This window comes from Chionomys nivalis, chromosome 11 (genome assembly GCF_950005125.1).
Source record: "Chionomys nivalis chromosome 11, mChiNiv1.1, whole genome shotgun sequence".
NCBI lineage: Eukaryota > Metazoa > Chordata > Mammalia > Rodentia > Cricetidae > Chionomys > Chionomys nivalis.
The window spans coordinates 8275231-8294009 of NC_080096.1; the positions used below are offsets into that span (position 1 = coordinate 8275231).

Below are 18779 nucleotides of genomic sequence, written 5' to 3' on the forward strand. Positions count from 1 at the left end.
GGGGAACAGAATATAAGGTGTCAGTTAGGACTGTCCTCCCTGTCCTTTAAACAAGATGCTTGCCCCTGATGTGTGTGGCAGTCTACCTACTTCTAATACCGTACATGCGTATTTCATGGATTATCCAGAATAGGGGGGGAGGGGGGAGGGGCCCGGACCTGGGCATTTGCCTTTTGCAGAGCCCTAGAACTCTGGCTCTAATGGGCACCTCCTTCTTCTCCAGGGTCCTAGAGGTCTGGTTGCAGCTAGCAGTCTGGGGTCACGCCCAGCACACTGGCGTCACCCACTGCTGGCAGAGGCTTCTGTGTCTTCTTAGGACATACTGGGATCAGTGGCGATCAACTCACTGGAGACAGACCCAGGCACAGGGCATGAACTTTAGCAGAGGGCATCTCCTGCAACTGATGGACACCCCAAACTTTTTGATACAGGTGAGGTGGGCCCCGGCGTGTGTGCACTGTGTGGGGAGTCACTTCTCCAGTCTTAAAATCAGCTGGTTTCTGCCCATGATGGGATTGTGATTCCAGGGACAAACAGACTTACAGACACCACCTGACCCAGCTCTGAGTGGCTGACAACAGGGTGGAAGCAGGGCCCATCAGTAAACCTCCTAGTGACTGCCCTGTGCAAATCTGGTTACAAGAGGGCTTTGTCTATTAAGGAAACAGACACTGTTGTTTTTTTTTTAAGTGTTTGTGGTTGGGCATAGCGGTATATGACTTCAATCCCAGCATCAGGACAGCAGAGGCAGACAGATCTCTGAGTTGGAAGCCAGCCAGGGATGCAGAGTACAACTCTGTATCTCAAAAAGACAAATAAAAAACCAAACAAAACGGTGTTTGTGGGTCAGCGGGGTGGCTAGGCAGGTAAAGGTGCTTGCCACGCCAGCCCAGTGGCTTGATTTGCCCCTCAGACCTGATGTAAAGGTGGAAGGAGATAATAAACTCCACGGGTTGTTGTCTGGCCTCCACCATGTGCACTGCTGTCCCCTCCCACACTCAGCACACACATTAATCTTTGCGAGGACGTGGGGCTTGCGTATGCTCGGCAAGCACATCACCACCAAGTTACATCACCAGGCCTTAAATGCAGTTACAGCAGTCTGGGGCTGGAGAGATGGTTCCATGGTAGAGAGCTCTAGCTGCTCCTCCAGAGGACCTGAGTTCGGTTCCCAGCACCCACATCAGGATCTTACAACCCTGTGAAGCTCCACTCCAGGGCATCTGATGACTCAGTCCCTGCTCTGGTTTGCACTGGCACGTTCACACACACACACACACGCCTTTAAAAAGATGGATATATGGAGAGAGCGGCAATTTGACTTTATTGGAAGAAATGAAATGTACCCATGTACCCATTACAGAAAATACAGGAGAAAGTAGGGTTTTGTTTGTTTTAGTTCTTAGCTCTGACACAATAATGAGGGAGGATGTGGCCTAGCAGGAGTGAAGAGGGCATCACAAGTGCCAGGGGCAAGCAACAGCATTGCCCAGTAGACTGGAGATGTAGCTGAAAGATCCAGCCCACCATCCTGACAGGTCAGACAGTGTTCCTAATGACAACTTAGCATCACCAAGAGTCCTGCTTCAGATTGCTAGAAAGAAGGGAATTGACTTTAGAAAGAGTCTAAGGAAATCACTAAAGTGACTTTTGCCTCCTAAACAGAATTGCCATAGTGATGTGGGGTTTCAGAACTCCCAAGTATGGGCCTAAGGCAACAGCAGATCACGGGGTCTCATGCTTCTTTCCTTCTAGATGCTACAGGGCTTTGTAGACCCAGCTTGTATAGTCCGGGCTGCTTCAACTCAGCCTCTTGAGTTGGAATTTCTGGGGGACACTGCCACGCTTTAAAATTATACATACTTTTTTCTCTTCTTGCTGGGTGGTGGTGGTGCATGCCTTTAATACCAACACTCAGGAGGCAGAGGGAAGGGAGATAGCTATGAGTTTGAGGCTAGCCAGGTCTACAGAGTTTCAGGACAGTCCCACAGAGAAACCTCTCAAAAAACTAAACCAAACCAAACCTTCATTCTCCCTTACACTGTCCTCTCATACACTGGGGCGTCTAGAAACAAAGCAGACACTGAGAATGGCAGCCAAGGTCTTTCTCTTTATTGTTGCCCTTATCTGGCACCACGTGCAAGTGGTGCACCATCCTGTGGTGGCAGGCCACATCTCAGAGGCAAGGCTTCAGCTGTATCCTAAGTCAGAAGCATAACTTAGCTCTCAGGGGTGGCCTGAGCTCTACCACAGGACAGTTGCAGCTACTACTGGACCAGCCTCGGCTTAGATGTCTTCAGCAGATGGGAGACTGGCCAGAGGTGGCAGTGCCATCTAAGTACTAGCAGCTTGCCTCCTCTGGTGGGTCTTGGGACTCCTAGGTGACAGGTGAGACACCCCGCTATGCACACAGGTGGGAGTCTGTTCTGGCAGGGGTCAGGCAGGAATCCCTCCTGATCAGCAGGCTCAAGGCATCTGATCCTTGCTCCCCCGCTGTTCCTCAGACCCACAGCCGCTGGACACCTGTTAGACCGAGTGTGCTGCCCAGCCTGGCATGGCAGCCTGGTAGAGGCACACAGAAGACCACATTCTGTGCTCATAGTAAGAAGCTGAGTCCCGGGGTCTCAGTCCTCAGGCCTCCCCGGTTCACAATTGTTGGGTGATTCTCTTCTACCCCCTTAGCTCCTTGGGCCATCCTACAACCTGGGTACCTGAGGGTGGCCACTGCTCCCCCAAACCAAGGCTTATCCTCTCGACGCAATTCTCCTCTCCAGGTGACACAGAGTGGCCTCTCTGCCTAACCTTCCAGTTCTGGCTGCCACTGCCTGCATGGGCACAGCCCCCTACAGGACTAGGCAAACGCTGCAGCTCTGAGACCAGGGCCCTCCAGGGCCAAGGCGAGGCTCCTCAAAGGTGGCTAGGGCAGGAGCAACTGTGCATGTGACATCATGGAGGAGGGGTGGAACTGGGTGACCCCAGCAGGACGACTCTGGGGACTTGCTTTCCACCTTGTAGAGGTTGTGTTGTCCTTGGCCTGCAGGGACAGGCACCGACAGTGTCGGCAGATCCAGGCTTCGCAGCGGGCCAGGTACCTGGCAAGGGCATGGCAGCTCTGGGTAGATGTTCACTGGGCGGAGCAGCTGTCTCGGACCCTGGTAGGTGGGCTTAGTTCCTCTCCATCCTGCAGAGGCCCTGGGAGCAGCTTCTCTCATTCATCTCATCCCTTGGCCAACTCTAGACAAATCTTGCTGTGGTCTCTGGACCAAAGTCAGGAGTCCTCGTCTGCTAACATTGTCAGAGGACGGTCCTCGTGTCACTTCCCTTTCTCCCTGGGGCGGCAGAAGCACAAGGGCTACGGCTGCCAGGACGGCAGAGTCTTTTCTGTCAACTCTCTCTGTAGCTCAGACAGTGGCGCCTGGATCAGGCCTGGAGGACATGGCGGAAAAGGGTCCTTCAGCTGCAGGTGGCTCAGCGGCTACTCCAGCAGGAAGAGAGCTGGGTCCTTTCCCAGGTGGCTCTACCTCACCTCGCCTAGCCTGCCTTCCAAACAGTGTCACCTTTGGGCTGAGCCAGGGAGAGGGGAGGGGCTGTCCCTGCTCAGCACCCCCAGGTTTCCTCATTCACTAAGCTGATCCATGGTTACAGTGCACAATGGTTATTAGAGCCCTTGACTGGTGGCCATAAGCCCAGCCCAGTATCAGTCACTCAACCTGAGACCAGGCTGTTGGTGACACTGGATACCCATGCTGGTCCCTGCAGGGTCTGGGTCATTTGCAGGTCACTGGGCACAGCTTCCCAGGCCACAAGTCCAGTCTATCCAGAGCCTGTATGTTTGGGCTGAGATACCACGACCCGGCTGTGAGGGCAGAGGAAAAAGCCTCTGGTTGAGATACAAAGAACATGGCTCAGGTGTCAGTCTGACAGGCCCAGTCAGGCCCTGGAGGGAGCCGAGACACATGTCCTTTCTTGTCCCTCCCTGCTTCCAGGCCTTTGGAAAGTGGTACCGGCGCCTGGTAGCCAAGAGCCCACGAGAAGAACCAGACATAGCAGGTGTGGAGCAGAGCAGGGCCCAGCAGCAGCTGTGCTGTGAGCTACGCCGCCCGAGAAACAAACAGAACCGGGCCAGGCCCACAGCTGGAGGCTCAGCTCCCAGAGCTCTGGGGGCACAATAAAAGAACATCCCTTCCTCCAGGCTGCTCTCCACTGTCATCATCTGGGTCTAGGGGACAAAGGGAGAGGGAATCCCCTGCTCTATCTAAGTTGCTCTATAGACAGCTTCCTCCCCATCCCTGACTCAAACAGGACCAGCAGGCCGGGAGCCAGGCCTCAGGGGCAGCCATTTGTACCTGCCAGTCACTATCCCAGGCAGCGAGGCCTGAGGGCTGACTGGAGAGGAGGGCCAGGGACAGCTTCTAGGCTAGGCCGAACAGAGAGGATGGCAGCTGGCGGGAGTGCCCACGCAGAAGGAGCATAGCTGGGCCTTGCTCAGTGAATTGCATCTCATCTCATGGGCTTGAGCAGAGAGCAGGAACCTTCTAAATGGGGCATCTCAGATCCAGTCAAAGCCTGGCTGCTTCCGGCCAGTCTGTCGCTGTCATGTGTGGAAAGATGAGGGGGCTCCAGGAGGCTTAGGGCGCCTGCGCGTCTCTCTCTGTGGCATGCCTGTTGAGCAGCTCAAATGTGTCTTCCACCACCTGCCACAGGCAGTTGTCTAGCAGGAACTCGTTGTCCACCAGGTTGACCAGGAAATAATTGTCATGGATGTACTGGATGATCATGCGGGACGGGGACTCCTCCTCATACAGTTTGCCCCACTGCTCAATCCACAGGGCAAAGGCCTCATCCTACATGAGGACACAGACACATGTGTGCAGGGTCAACAGGGCTACCACACCCAGGTCCTGGCTTCCGCTGTCTCCCTGAGGGCCACCCAGGGAAGAGCAAGGCAGTACCACTCCAGCTGGCCCAGAAATAAGTGCTAACTTGCGGCCTCCCAGGCCAAGTTTATAGGTCCTAGGGTGCGTGTTTCGGACTAGTGTCTGCCCAGGGCTCTCAAGGTAGCCAGGGTACACACCCTCCCACCTACTCACCTTCCAGAACATGAAGCTGATAGGATCCACCACAGTAGGCTGGATGATCTCGCGACCAGGGAAGATGCCCCACGTAACGGCATTGGGCTGCAGCTCAGGGGCATTAGTGATGTTTTTCCCCTGGGAACAGAGGCAGGGCGACTGCAGCCCCACTGCTGGCAACCTCACCCAGCCCATACTGCCCTCCTGGTCTGCCCTCTACTTAAACCAGAGACTTAGAGGCATCCTAGGCTACTCTCCTTTCCCTGATCCCCTCCTGTGCTTATAATCCAGGCTGGCCTTGAACTCAAGATCCTCCAGCGATTAGCTTCCCAGATGCTGGGGTTACAGACGTGTGCTGCCACAGCTGGCTTTGCTGCTGCCTCTCACCCAGGCCTACAACAGCGGTCCTGCTTTCTTCCTGGGCTACAAGGGCCTCTGACAATGTTCCCTGGTCCTTGCCACCCTCACAGTTGCATGCTGTGATCTTTGTAAAAAGAAACGGAGGCAAGGCACTCTGCCACTGGGGAAAAGGCTTCCTTGTTTTGGGTAGTCTCCAGGCCTCAGGCAGGACCAGAGCTCCTGGTCCCGGTGCAGCACTGCCATGTCCTACTTGTACTTTCTCCAAGGGCAGTGCAGCCAGAGCCTTGCCTTCTGCCCTTTCCCCAGCATGCCCTTTGCCCTTTGTTTATTCTTTGTCCTTAAAAAGATTCAGGCAAGGGTCTGGGGACGTGGCTCAATGAGTAAGAGCACTTGTTGCACAAGCTTAGCCCCGGTATCATGTGAGCAGCCGGGCATGGCTCTGCGTGTGCCTGCATGGGGTAGAGAGAGGACTGCAGAGGCCCATGCTGTCAACACAGCTCTAGCTTCAGTGAGAGATGCTGTTTAAAGGGAACAAAGCAGACAGTGATAGAGGACACAGGACATCTTCCTTTGGCCCCCAGGTGAGTGTATGTGCATGTGTGTGTGCACACACACATACACAATTGCACACAGACTCAGCCCACACAGGATCCCTTCTAGAAACCCTGGACCTCTCAGGTGTGACAACCCTCCTCAGGATCCTGTAGCATCCCATGTTGAACCTGCCTTTCCTGCCTACACGGACTTGTCACTGCATATATTCATGTACCTCCCAGCCTGCGAGCTCTTTCAGGAGGGCTGCCTCCATCTGGTCCCCTTGTACAGTAAGCCTGGCCTGAGCATCTGGGGACTGTCAGGATAAACATGGGTCTTCTCAAGCCCTGCCGCCATCTAAGCTGGGCGCTGGCTTACCTGCACATCCACGATGTGGTAGTTGACCCGGAGCTCGTATTTCTTCAGCACCTGCAGAAGGGCCTCCACGGTCTCAGGGGAGGTGAAGAACTCTAAGTAGGCCTAAGGGAGAAGACGCCCATCACGTCAAGCCAGATGCTATCCTCCAAGTGTAGGACCCCATTCATACGAGTGTAGGTCACTTAAGCTCTGGGATTAGAGGTGTCACTGTGGACCAGGATGAACTGTGGAGTCTGGGTGAGCGCATAAGGAAAGAGGCTTCTCTGTCTGGATTGGTCCCAAGGTACCAGCCGTTGGATAAAGGTGTGAGGAGCTGAAGAGAGCCACTCTGACAAGCTTGGGCTGAGGGAGGAGGCTGGCACAGGCTAGCCTCTCCATCTATTGGGTGACAGTGCCACCAAAGGGCCGGGCAAGGCACTTCTGTCTGCAGATGCCTCTTTCCCTTCATTTTCTAGAATGTTCAGAATACTGTAAAGTGGGTACTTTTGCCCAGAGGAGGAAGCCAGGTTTGGGGCTGCATCAAGGGAGACAGCAGAGCTGGCATCTAAACCCAGGTCTTCTGAGTCCAAGGCTCAGGCCATGCTGCGGAGTGTCACTTAGGCCTGGCAGGCCTGGGATTAAAGTGCTGACCTTGTTAGCAGCCAGAGCTCTGAGAGCTGTTTCGTTGTTCTTCCTCCAGGGAGAACACTTCATATGCTTTATTATATTTTGTCCCCAAAACATAAAATGCCCCCTCCTCCATTTTACACAGCGACTGGTGAACCCGGGTGATCTGCTACTTGCTACTTGTTGCAGGGCCCAGGAGGGAAAGGCCAGGGCTCTACTGCAGTTTCTGGGGTGCCCTAAGCACTGGTCAGGACGAGTAGCATACCTTCTGGAAGACGTAGCCCCCACTGGGGCCCCAGCCCACAACGGGGTCCGAGGACGGCTTCCCATTGATGTTGGGCTGAGAGTTGATGGTGAGGATGCCCAGCCTGTTGACCCGTAGCAGCTCCTCCTTCATCAGACTGGTTTCCGCTGCCAGGGGGTCATCGTTCCAGGGCAGGCAGGTTACCTGCAGGGCAAGGTGAGCTGAGCTAGGGCACCCGTGGGCCTGGGCCTGGGTTTTCTCGCCCCTGCAGTCACGGTGGAGACCCAGTCTGTCTTGCTTCCATGGGCTCCTCAGTGGGACTTCTTACCCCTTCCCTCAGCTGAGGTGCACACCCATAGGCGAGGAAACAGCCCAAGTCTGACTAGATTGGGGTGGGGACCCCGGTTACCCCGTCCCACCCCACTTACTATATAGCCGTGCTGGTTGGGCTCTCCTGAGAGATAATGTTCAAAGACCTCGAAGACACTTTTCTCGCTGGTGAGCTCCTCACCCCACATCTTCAGCAGCTCCTCCCTGGGGGACTTGCTCTTCAGGTAGAAGAGGTAGTAGTCCTTCAGCTCCCCAAAGGCTGGCGAGGAGGAATTACCCCTGGCAAGAGTGTCGGGGTCAGGGCGCTCTCCTGTGAGCCCCACCCCTAACACCCTCCAGGCACCAGCGGTTTTTTAGCAAGGAGTGGCTGTTGCCCTCACCAGCGGCCATTGGGAAACTCATCCCAGTCCTGTGTACGGTAGATATAGCTTTTTGGTCTGGAGGCCCAGAAGATGGGGCGCACATATTCCTCCCGCCGCTTGGGATTTGCACTGACAGCCCAGGGCAGGGGACGTCTGGAGAGAAGGAAGGGGTAAAAGCCAAGAGATTAAGTAGAGTGAGCTAGAGGAGGTCACCAAGCCTGGTCACTCAGCCTCACTCTGAGCCTCCACTACACTTGGAAGCCCTCTGAGGTGGAGGTGGAACCCAGTGGCCTGCTAGCTGTTGCGCCTATGCACCTCCTCACCACTGGAGGGTTACTTTGCAACATCGCTGCTCTACTCCCCTGGAATATTCCTCCAGCTTCCACTTCTCACCTGGGATCCTCAGTCCACATGCCCAGTTGCTTTAGCACCTCTGTGGTAGCCACCTCACGGTTGAGGGTATAGAAGTGGAGGCCTGGCACCAAGCCACTGTCCAGCAGCTCCCGGCACAAGTTCACAGCCAGCTCAATGCCATAGTTGCGGATGGCAGCATCGTTATCTTTGATTGGCTCAATTACATCCTTGATCTTCTGTGGTACCTCCAGCTTGGACAGTTTTACAAGCTGCCGAAGGGAGGTGTAGCCCTGTCCGAGACACAAGAGGTGTGGGGCCATCTCTAGCCGTCTTCCAGCTTATTCCCTTTCTAGTCTCTGGCGAATTAGTTTCATGCAGAGACCTGGGGAAGCCAGGTGGTAATCCGGAGCCATGCTTGGCCTGCCCTGCTTTCTCCCTCCTTTGTAGACTCTGGGAGCTGCCTGCAGCATTCTTGCCATCAGGCAGCCCCTGGGTCCAACAGTGGTCACCCAATTCAGCTATTCCCAAAGCTCACTGGCCAGTCATCTGCCAAACTTTAAGGTTTAAATTACAGATCCCATCTCCAGAATGCTGGGATTACAAGTGTATACCATCAGGGTCAGCTTAACCAAAATTTCTGATGAGAGTTGTAATTACTTTCAAGGACATCTGTCAGCAGGCCAAAGCATAAGCCCTTTATACACCCCATGTGTCTTAGGGGTGACAACTGAGGTGACCAAATGCAGCATGTGGACAACGCCTGGTGGGCATCGAGCACGACTGAGGAAGGACTTCACATGAGCCAGAGCCCTGGCCAGGACAGTGCCCTGGAGTGAGGGAACCAGGCCCTCCTGAGCCTCTCACCTGTATAGGGAAGATCCCAGGCAGGATGGGGCAGGAGATGCCTATTTCTGTGCAGGCCTTCACAAAACTGAAGAAGGTGTCGGCCTCAAAGAAGAGCTGGGTGATGATGAAGTCAGCACCTGCAGACACTTTCTCCTTCAAGTGCTTCAGGTCATCCTCAAAGCTCTTGGCCTCGGGGTGGCCTTTGGGGTAACCTACCAGTAGAGAGAGGAGATTGACCTCAGCCTACCTGCTCGAGGAGTGAAGACACCAGAGTGTCTGGGGCCTGGCACAGTCCTCAGCCCAGGCTCTGCATGCATGCCCCCCAGTAGCAGTGTAGACAGCTTAATTGTGGTTGTCCAAGCCACGGCTGTGCCACAGAGTCTGTAGATGAGCCCTCCAGGAGAGGGGCAGACTGTTCCAAATGCGACACTCTCCTGCCTCACTCAGGCAAATTAGGCCTGCACTTTGTAGCCACAGACCGAATGCCACATTCAATAGTAACACTAACTGGACTGTTTCTAGGGAGCCAGGGAGCCAGACTTTTAACTCATTGGAGCACTGGACAGAAGGCGTGGGTTCATGTTTTATTTTGTTTTGGCTTGGTTATTGAACCCAACATCTTATGCATGTTAGACAAGCATTAAACTACTGAGCTTCATCTCTAGTTCCTCTGAGTAACAGAGATGGGGGTGAAGGGGGGGTTGTTTCTTTGAGACAGGGTCTCTCTATGTAGCTATGTAGCTTTAACTGGCTTGGAATTCTGCAGATCAAGCTGATCCTGAATTCAAAGAGACTGACAGCCTCTGTACCCAGTCCTAACTTTTTTTTTTTTTTTTTTTTTGAGACAGGGTTTCTCTGTGGTTTTGGAGCCTGTCCTAGAACTAGCTCTTGTAGACCAGGCTGGTCTCGAACTGACAGAGATCCACCTGCCTCTGCCTCCCAAGTGCTAACATTTTTTTTAATTAAAAAAAAGTATGAAGTTAGGCAATGGCACATCTTTAATCCCAGCACTTGTGGGAGCTGGTGAGATGGTCCTGTAGTTAAGTTAGAAGCACTGGCTACCCTTTTAGAGGACCCTTTTCTAGCCTCTGTAGGCACCAGGCATGCACACAGTGCACAGACATACATGCAGGAAGGGCAAACATACATATAAAATAATTTAAAAACTCACATTATATAAATAAGAATTTAAGAAGGTGACATTTTGCTTCAAGAAATGGACAGAGAACTAGAGAGATGGCACGGCAGTTAAGAGTGCTTACTGCTTTTGAAGAGGACCTGGGTTTTTCCCCAGCACCTCTATCATGGCTCAAGACCTTTTGACCTCTATGGACACTGTGCACATATGGTGCACGTACACATAACATTAAACACCATATTAAACAAATATATTTAAAAAAACAAAGGACAGACTATAATAACTACTTTCCAGTGTCCAAAGATCACAGAAAGAATTCACTTGGTTGCATACCCTGCTTGCCATCCTCTTCTGAAGGCAGAATACACATCAATTTCAGTCCCACAAAAAACTTCCTGTAGGGCTGGCAAGATTGCTCAGTGAGTAGAGGCACTTTCAAGCAAGCTTGATGACCTGAGTTCAATCCCCAGATCTCACAATGTAGGAGAGAACAAGTTCCTAAGAGTTGTCCTTTAGCCGGGCGGTAGTGGTGCACACCTTTGGTCCCAGCACTCAGGAGGATGTATCTCTGTGAGTTTGAGACTAGGTTGGTCTATAGAGTGAGTTCCAGGACAGCCAAGGTTGCATAGAGAAACTCTGTCTCAAAAAACCAAAACAAAAGAAAAAAGAAAGAAATCCTGTCTTGGAAAAAACAAAAATCAATAAACAAAGAAATAAATCGTTATAAATAAAAAAGAAAAGACAAAAAGGACCCAAGAGTTATCCTTTGTGTATGTCATGTTCCATGCCTGTGTATGTTTGCATAGACATATAAACACTCACAAAATAAAGAGGCAAAATATTTTTTTCTCCTACAGTCTGATTACACCGGGGTGTGGGGGATGGGACAATGGGATGACCATGAGCTGAGCATGCAGAAAATGGGGTTCCCAAATTTCACAGAGGTTCTCTAAGCCCACTGGTGGCTTTGTGAACTCTATGACCCCTCCTCTCAATGACCAAACTCACTAGCAGCCTTGCACAGGCAGGAAGGCACAGCATGAAGGCAACCTCAGAGACTGAGAGCCCCTCTGCCTGTGCTCCACCAGGAGCAGAGCTGCGTAGAGAGCTAGCCTGAACTGGAGCTGTCTGGAAGCCAAGCTGCTTTACTGTGATAAGGACATTTGGTTCTTAGGAAACCAGCCACCAAGGACAGATACAAAAACTATTGTCCGTCCCCCCCCACCCACCCCACCCCCCGAGACAGGGTTTCTCTGTGGCTTTGGAACCTGTCCTGGAACTAGCTCTGTAGACCAGGCTGGTCTCGAACTCATAGAGATCCGCCTGCCTCTGCCTCCCGAGTGCTGGGATCAAAGGCGTGCGCCACCATTGCCCGGCCAAAAACTATTGTTTCAAGACAGAAAGAACCAGGAGATCAGGCAGCAGAACTTCAGCTTTGAACAAGCTCTCTCTCCAGTGAGAAACCCCGAAGCCACACAGCTGAGCATTGCCGGGGAAATCCATACTTCAAGAAAATTGTCCTGCAAGACTTGGGGCTTTGCTCACTTTGCTATGTTCTTTTCCTTCCATGACCAGCTTGGTAGTTTTAAAGTCTTTTATTTGTTTACTTTTAGTTTTGTGTGTAAGTGTGCCATGTGTGTAGGTGCCAGTGGAGACCAGGGGAGGGCACCAGATCCCCTGGAGCTGGAGTTACGGGTGTCTGTGAGCCCCAGGGTATGGGCGCTGGGACAGAACTCTGGTCCTCTACTGGAGCAGCAAGCACTCAGCCCCTGAACTCTAGCTCCAAGTCTGTTCCCTCTTCACCCACCAGTTCCACCACTCTACAACAGGCAAAGCACAGGACCACGTGACAGCTCCCCACCACCTCACACCCACAGCTAGTGCACATCTACGCAGCCCCCAGATATCTGCATTCAGACCAGTAGGGACAGTGGCAATCAGAACAGCTGGCAGTGCCTGCTCCCCCGAATTCTTGAGCAGTGTTTCCCAGTCTTAGCCAGCTATGCAGCCTGTTGAGAGGAGCACATGCAGACACTGTTGCAGGGGAGCTGGAGAGAGCCCCAAGTCATGCAGGACAATTTTCTTGAAGCTGAAAACCTTATTTTAAATTATATTAAGGGCCCAACAGATGGCTCAGTCGGTGAAAGTCTTGCTGTCAAGTCTGACCACTTGAGTTTAAATCCCAGAACCGACATGATGGAAAGAGGACTGACTTCTGAGAGCTGGCCTCTCACCTTCCTAGTGTGTACACTCACACAGAGTAAATAAAATAACTTTTACTACTTGGTATATTACTCTACAATGTAAGCACTCATCTGCTTATTTTCTTGGTGCTGGAACAGAACCAGGAAACTTACACACACAAGGCAAGCTCTCCACCAGACTACAGCTCCAGCTCTGGGTTTCTAAGACAAGTTCAGGCTGGCCTTGAACTCCTGTCCTGTCCTCCTCCTCTACCCACCTCCCCATCCCTTAGTGAAGGATCAGAGCTGAGCCAGTGTGAGCCTCACTTCCTATGAACGCAGAGCTAACACTGAGAACAGTCAGGGCTGGGGGTGTCTGGAGCTGACACTGCACACACAGAAGCAGGACTCATGCATAGGGCAGTGTGTCCATGAGGGCGGCTCCCACAGCAGATGCACAGTGAAAAGTCAGCCCCTGGACCCTGGTACAGAGGGAATGAAGAAGGGCCTCAGTCCCTGACTCCTTTCAGGGCCTAATGAATCCCCTAGCCCCGGAGTACACACACACACACTCTCTCTCTCTCTCTCTCTCTCTCTCTCTCTCTCTCTCTCTCTCTCTCTCTCTCTACCAGTAAGAAGGTGGGGCATGAAAGGCAGAGGAGGGGGAGGAGGGGAAGCGTCAGGAGTGGGAACAGTGTGCCCGGCAGCGGGTGGCAGGATGCACACAAGAACAGTACCATTTGGTTCTCCTCTGTGCTCCCCCATCTGCATCTACCCGATCCCCACGTCCTGAACGGAATTCTGGCTGGCTTTCTGCTTATCCTGTCCCATCTCTGTCCCCACTCACCTGCCACGCAGATGTCAAAGTAGTCGCCAAACTCGCTCCGGATGTGCTTCACCAGGTCTGTGGCGCAGTTGAAGCCGCCTTCCTCTGCTTCCCAGTGGTCACCTATGGGGTCTGTAGGGTTGCTGGAGGTCACGGTCACTGGGTGTCCCCTGACCTCCAGAGTCTTCTCGTTCCCTCCACCTACCCCTACACTTGGCTGTGGGCTCCTCAAAAACAGAGACTCTCTATTGTGCAAGTCTAGCCTGACACCTGACAAGCAGAAGGTGGGGGGTGGTGGTCAGTTGTCTACTAAGGCTGACTCTGCAGGTGGCCCTGTGGGTGATGGGATCAGGGGAGGTGTGGCTCTCCACTGAGCCTGGAGTGTCAGGGGCTCTGGCCTGGCCCTGATGCCAGCTGTGCTCAGGTCCCTTCTCCCATCCCTCTGCTCTCTCAGCTCCGGATTCTGGTGGGTTTTCTACTCATGGAGTCTTGTGGTGAGGAGAGGTCACAGACCACCAGGCTCCCACTTCCCACTGCTTGAGCGGCCTGAAGACAGGATGCACCCAGGTGCTCCTGGGAAATGCCAGCACAGCACACTATGGCCAGACCAGACAGGGCAGAGTCTGATGGCACTGTGTAGTGGGTGCAGAGGGTTATCAGGCACCAGCCACATCCTGACTGAACTGGATCCAGGTCAAAAGGCGGAAGCCCATGGTGGACTCATTACCCACAATGCTCACTGATCCTCCTGCAGCAGCAGACCCCGAATGTGTTTACAGTGTACACTTTTCCCAGGGGAAATAAGAACTTTTCTGGGGACAGGAGAAGCCTTCAGGAAAGGAAGAACCCAGAAAGGAGGGGTGCTGGCGCCACACCTCCCCTCAGTGCCATTATGTTCTTCAGGCCGAGCTCCTTGGCTCGGTGCAGATGGCCCGTGATCTCCTCCTGGCGCTGCTGGCAGCAGGTCACGTGCAGGATGGTCTCCAAGCCACAGTAGTTGACTGCTGTGCTGGCGATCATCATGGAGGAGGTCTCCTTGTCCGAGCCAGGGTCTCCAGCGGGGTGCCAGGTAACGTCTAGGAAGAGGGGGCCCCCTGCTGCCATCCGGTCAAACCTGTAGGGGATTTCTTTCTTAAGTTTGGGTTCCTGGGGGAACAGCAGGCTCACTCACCCTCCCTGGGGTGGGGGAAGAGCTGGAGCAGCACAGACCGCAAGCTGCTCTCAGAGCACTGTTTACTTCCCAGGAGCATCACCTAATAATCGCCCTGAGCCACAGTGACTTCCTTTACTGTGAAGGTACTGGGTCAGGGCTGTGCAGCACTCAGAGAAGAGCCTGAGCTCAGTGAGTGGCGGAGAACAACTTTATGCTTCTTAGAGCGCGAGCACACTCACTGGTTTTAGGTGAGTTTAGGGTCTTGAAAGTTGAGAGTTTGGGATCCTGGCAGGGTAGTGGCAGGCAGAGGGCCTCACTTAAGAAAAGGCTGAGAGGGGGCTGGAGAGATGGCTCAGTGGTTAAGAGCATTGCCTGCTCTTCCAAAGGTCCTGAGTTCAATTCCTGGCAACCACGTGGTGGCTCACAACCATCTGTAATGAGATCTGGTGCCCTCTTCTGGCCTGCAGACATACACACAGGCAGAATATTGTATATATAACAAATAAATAAATAAAATATTAAAAAAAAAAAAAAGAAAAGGCAGAGAGAGAGAGATCAGCAGATGCAGCTTTCTCCTCTATTGCAGAGCAAGGCTGGGTTCCTGAACTAGATTCAAAAGAAGCCTTCTTAGCCGGACAGTGGCCTTTAATCCCAGCACTCGAGAGGCAGAGGCAGATGGATCTCTGTGAGTTCGAGGCCAGCCTGGTTTACAGAGCGAGTTCCAGGACAGCTAGAGCTGGTGCACAGAAAACCCTGCTTATGTTGTGTTAGGGATCAAACTTAGGGTTTCCTGCAAGCTACACACTCACTCCATCAACTTAGCTACATCCTCCCTACCCACCCCCAGTGAAGACAGGTTATCATTATGTAACCCTGGCTGGTCTGCACTCACAGTCATCCTCCTGCCTCTGAGCACCGCTATGCCTGTCTTCCCTTTCTCTTTGTGACGCTGGGGACAAAGCACAGGGGCCTAGCAAAGCACTCTCCGACTTGAAGAAAGGAACTGAAATTCAAAGAGTGCCACCACGAAGCGTGCCTTTCCTGATTTGGAAACACACGCCCTGTGTCCAGCTAGCTCAGCACAATCCCTGTGTTGCTGTTTGTTGACTTCCTAAGCTCCTTGTGAGCCAGCCCCACGTTCTGCCAAAGAATGTGGCCTGGGAATGAACATTTTTGGCCTGCTCAGGAGTGTGTCCAAACATATTTGATGCTGCCTCAGAGGGACTTTTGCAGACAAGAAGTTGTAAGTTAAAACTCCCTGTCTCGCCTCTGCTTCTTCCTGCCTCCCCTTTCCAGTGCCTTTTCCTGCCGGGTTAAAGGGCAGCTCATGTTCCCCTCCACCGACCCCCATTACTTAACCTCCCTCCTTACTCACCTTGAGATGAGGTTAACAGCTCCCTCAGCAGTCCGAGGAGGGAAGAACTCCAGGGAGAACCACTTGTCACCGGAGTCCATCCTGCGCCTCATCTTCTCACGGAGTCTCTCGTGCCGATCTGGGTCCAGGCTGGGCGTGGAACATCTTGAACTGTCCTTGGAGCTCTCGCTGCTACTGCTGCTGCCCTCGTTCACCATGGCTGGGTTCCTGCTGTACAGGGTGGGGGCCGGGGGCATCAGGGGGCTGGTCGCCAAACCCCATGTACACCCAACTCCTGAGTAGGCAGCTCCAGTGTCTTACGCTGCCCAACACAGGAAGGCAGCCGACAAGGGCGAAGCTCACACGGCTCCTACCCAGAGGCTCCATGCGCTCTGCCCCCCTGCTGTCGTCTGGCTTCTCTGTGTGATGACCTCCCACTAGGCACTGAGCCACTCGCTCTTGGATCCTCCAGCTCAGGAATCCTTGGTGACAGCTACCTGATAGAGGGTGGCACAGAAAGCCACACACGGCCAGCCTCTGAGGCCCACATTCCTAGGGATGGGTAACAGTGGCCAGCAGGGAGGACCCTGGCTTTGCGATGGTTCATTTCAGTCAGCTTAGACTCGAGTGAGTGGGGAAGGAACAGGGAACCTTTCCTGGAGGGTGTGCGCAAGTGGGCGGAGCTGCGACAAAGAGCCCTGAGCTAAAGCTGGGGCCACGCAAAGGGGCGGGAGTAAGGTTTCTAGAGCGGAGAGAAGGCTCAGGCGCCAGTCAAAGAAGCCGCTGAAGGGTGGGGGGAGGGGAGAATGTGGGCAGGCTGGGACTGCAGGGGTTGGTGGAGATTAGGCCACTAGCCGTTCAGGGTCACTGGATTTCCCCCCCTCCAAAGAAAGAACAGATCACAGCCGCTGGCCCCGCCTGGAACGCGGTAGAGGCTGTGAGCAGCATGGCCAGGCAGCCAGATTTCCCGAGTTCAAGATACTCCAAAAAGCAATGTTGTGCTGTGAGCTAGAACTTGACCGAAATCACTAAGGCTAGGGATTCGTGTCCAGCTCTGAACAAAGGCTGTCCCGTATGTTCCTGAGGTCAAAGGAATCAGTGACCACAGTGCCACCGCATACGCGGTCCTGGTCACGGCAGTCGCAGCCCGGCTGACAGGGCAGGGAGCCACACTGCAGTCTGGTCAGGAAATGACAGACGTCTGAAAACAAAACAAACACGACTGCTGCACAGTAGTGGGCAAACACGGCAGTGGAGATCTGTGCGGCGACGACGCGGAGCAACAGAGGAACAGCCGGAAACTTCCACCTCTAAGTCAATGCACCATTTTGGGTCTTAGCCTCGAGAATCAGAAAAGAAAAAAAAATTCACGTCTCCTTCCTCTCCTAAGGCACAGAAGACACGTCAAGGAGCCAGTTCTAAAAGCTCTGCCCTGGCTTAGTGCCAGTGCTATCCCCTGTGTGTTTAGGCCAGTTTTGTTCTGACCTAAAACCGCTAGGTTCTCATGGAGAGTGAGGAAGAAGAAGGTAACCTTACATGTCAGCCACGACCTTTCTCCTCATTCTCATGGCTGAAACAAATCCTACGGACTGACTCCCACAGCAAACTTCTCCAAGATTTAAGTTTTTGTTTTTGGGGACAGCTTTGGAGCCTGTCCTGGAACTGGCTCTTGTAGACCAGGCTGGTCTCTGAACTCAGAGATCCGCCTGCCTCTGCCTGATTTAAGCATTTCTAATTTGTGCCATATTTCAACTAACAGCCACCAACTACCCTTTAGTTGGCCTCCCACAACACAAGGTTGAGACTGTGGCCTAACAAGTTTGTTTAGCCTTCTGCTCTGCTGTTGGCCCCTTGCCTGAGACCAGGACCAGGGATCCAGTGCCCGGTAGAGTAGTGACAGCCAGTACTCACTGAGTCCTAATGGCCAGGGCCTCCACACTGGCCTCAAGACGCCCTTCTACCACCTACTAATCACTGACTTAACAGCCCTACCACTCCCAAAACTGTTGCAATGGACATACGTGCACTGGAGGACATTGTGGGCACCTGGGTGACAAAGCCAGTGGTTCACCACTCCTCTCCAGATCCTGTCAGGGAGGCAGGTTTTAAAAAACTGGCAGCCAGCAGGGCCGTGGTGGCACACGACTTTAATCCCAGCATCAGGGAGGCAGGGGCAGGTGAATCTCTGTGTGAGTTCAAGGCCAGCCTGATCTACAGGTTTGTTCCACAACAGGCTCCAAAGCAACACAGAGAAACCCTGTCTCGAAAAATCAAAAAGAAAAAAAGAAACTGGCAGCCAGGTGTGGGAGCGCACACATTAAACCCCAGCTCTCAGGAAGGAGAGGCAAGCGCTGAGTTCAAGGCCAGTCTGGTCTACAGAGAGTTCCAGGACAGTCAGGGCTGCACAGAGAAACCCAGTCTCGAAAAACAAAACAAAGACAGACAGATAGAGCTAGACAGAAGACAGACAGACACTATGGCTGGCAACCAACCACCCTGGCGCTGGGTGGCCTGAGGGACGAGAATCGGGTCACCTGGTCAGTGGGTCACAGGCCTGGATGGGTATGCGAGTCCCAGACGGCTCCGGAGGCCGGATCACTGCCTCAGATCCAGGACTCCTTTAACCTTGGGATACTTTCGTGCAGGTAGGGAGGCTGGGATGACAGCCTCTACAGGTGCCTTAGGCTGGAGGAGCGACCGGAACCTTCAAGAGCAGAGCGCAGGACGGGCCAGCCCCCAGCTGCCGGCCCACAAGGAGGCGAAGTGACACATTTCTCCAATCGGCGAATTCCTCCGTGGCGTCCCAAGCCTCTGAGCCACTCACCGTCCTGTCAGAACCTTGGCGGTCGCGGCGCCATCTCCCTAGCACACGAGGAGGAGGCGGGGCGCAGCTGTCGGTTGCCAAGGGAAACAGGACAAGAGGTAGGCGGAAGTTCAAAGACAGCGACAGGAAGTCCCGCCCCAACATGGCCGCGCCCGGCGGTCTCTTGGGAAGCCGGCTTAGTACTGCGTCATGTGACGCGAGCTCTCGCCCCACCC

The 18779-nt window shown here is 53.5% G+C and overlaps 1 protein-coding gene across 5 annotated transcripts; it reads right to left on the minus strand.

Moving 5' to 3' along the window:
- Nucleotides 1-1316: 1316 nt before the first annotated feature.
- On the minus strand, nt 1317-18738 carry Mthfr (methylenetetrahydrofolate reductase). 5 transcript variants are annotated; one of them, XM_057783498.1, is made up of 12 exons: nt 18275-18738; nt 15762-15968; nt 14109-14347; nt 13255-13365; nt 9105-9298; nt 8280-8530; nt 7905-8039; nt 7623-7803; nt 7216-7398; nt 6345-6446; nt 5091-5210; nt 1317-4844 (listed from the first exon to the last, which is right to left on the minus strand). In XM_057783498.1, the coding sequence occupies exons 2-12, from the start codon at nt 15956-15958 to the stop codon at nt 4629-4631; spliced, it is 1929 nt and encodes a 642-aa protein (XP_057639481.1). In that variant the 5' UTR covers nt 15959-15968; nt 18275-18738; the 3' UTR covers nt 1317-4628. The 5 variants fall into 5 exon arrangements, with proteins under 5 accessions (XP_057639481.1, XP_057639482.1, XP_057639480.1 ...); XM_057783499.1 differs by having other exon boundaries at nt 15762-15971; XM_057783497.1 differs by lacking the exon at nt 18275-18738 and adding an exon at nt 16238-16376 and having other exon boundaries at nt 15762-15971.
- Between the last annotated feature and the right edge of the window lie 41 nt (nt 18739-18779).

Bases quoted from the DNA above. Each gene is read 5' to 3' on its own strand.
- Mthfr (XM_057783497.1), bottom strand. From the start codon at position 16,347: ATGAACCATCGCAAAGCCAGGGTCCTCCCTGCTGGCCACTGTTACCCA. The intron at 9,299-13,254 runs GTGAGTGGGGAC...CTCTACTGGTAG, and splicing joins CTTTGACATCTGCGTGGCAG to GTTACCCCAAAGGCCACCCC. The intron at 4,845-5,090 runs GTGAGTAGGTGG...GTCCTCATGTAG, and splicing joins TCAGCTTCATGTTCTGGAAG to GATGAGGCCTTTGCCCTGTG.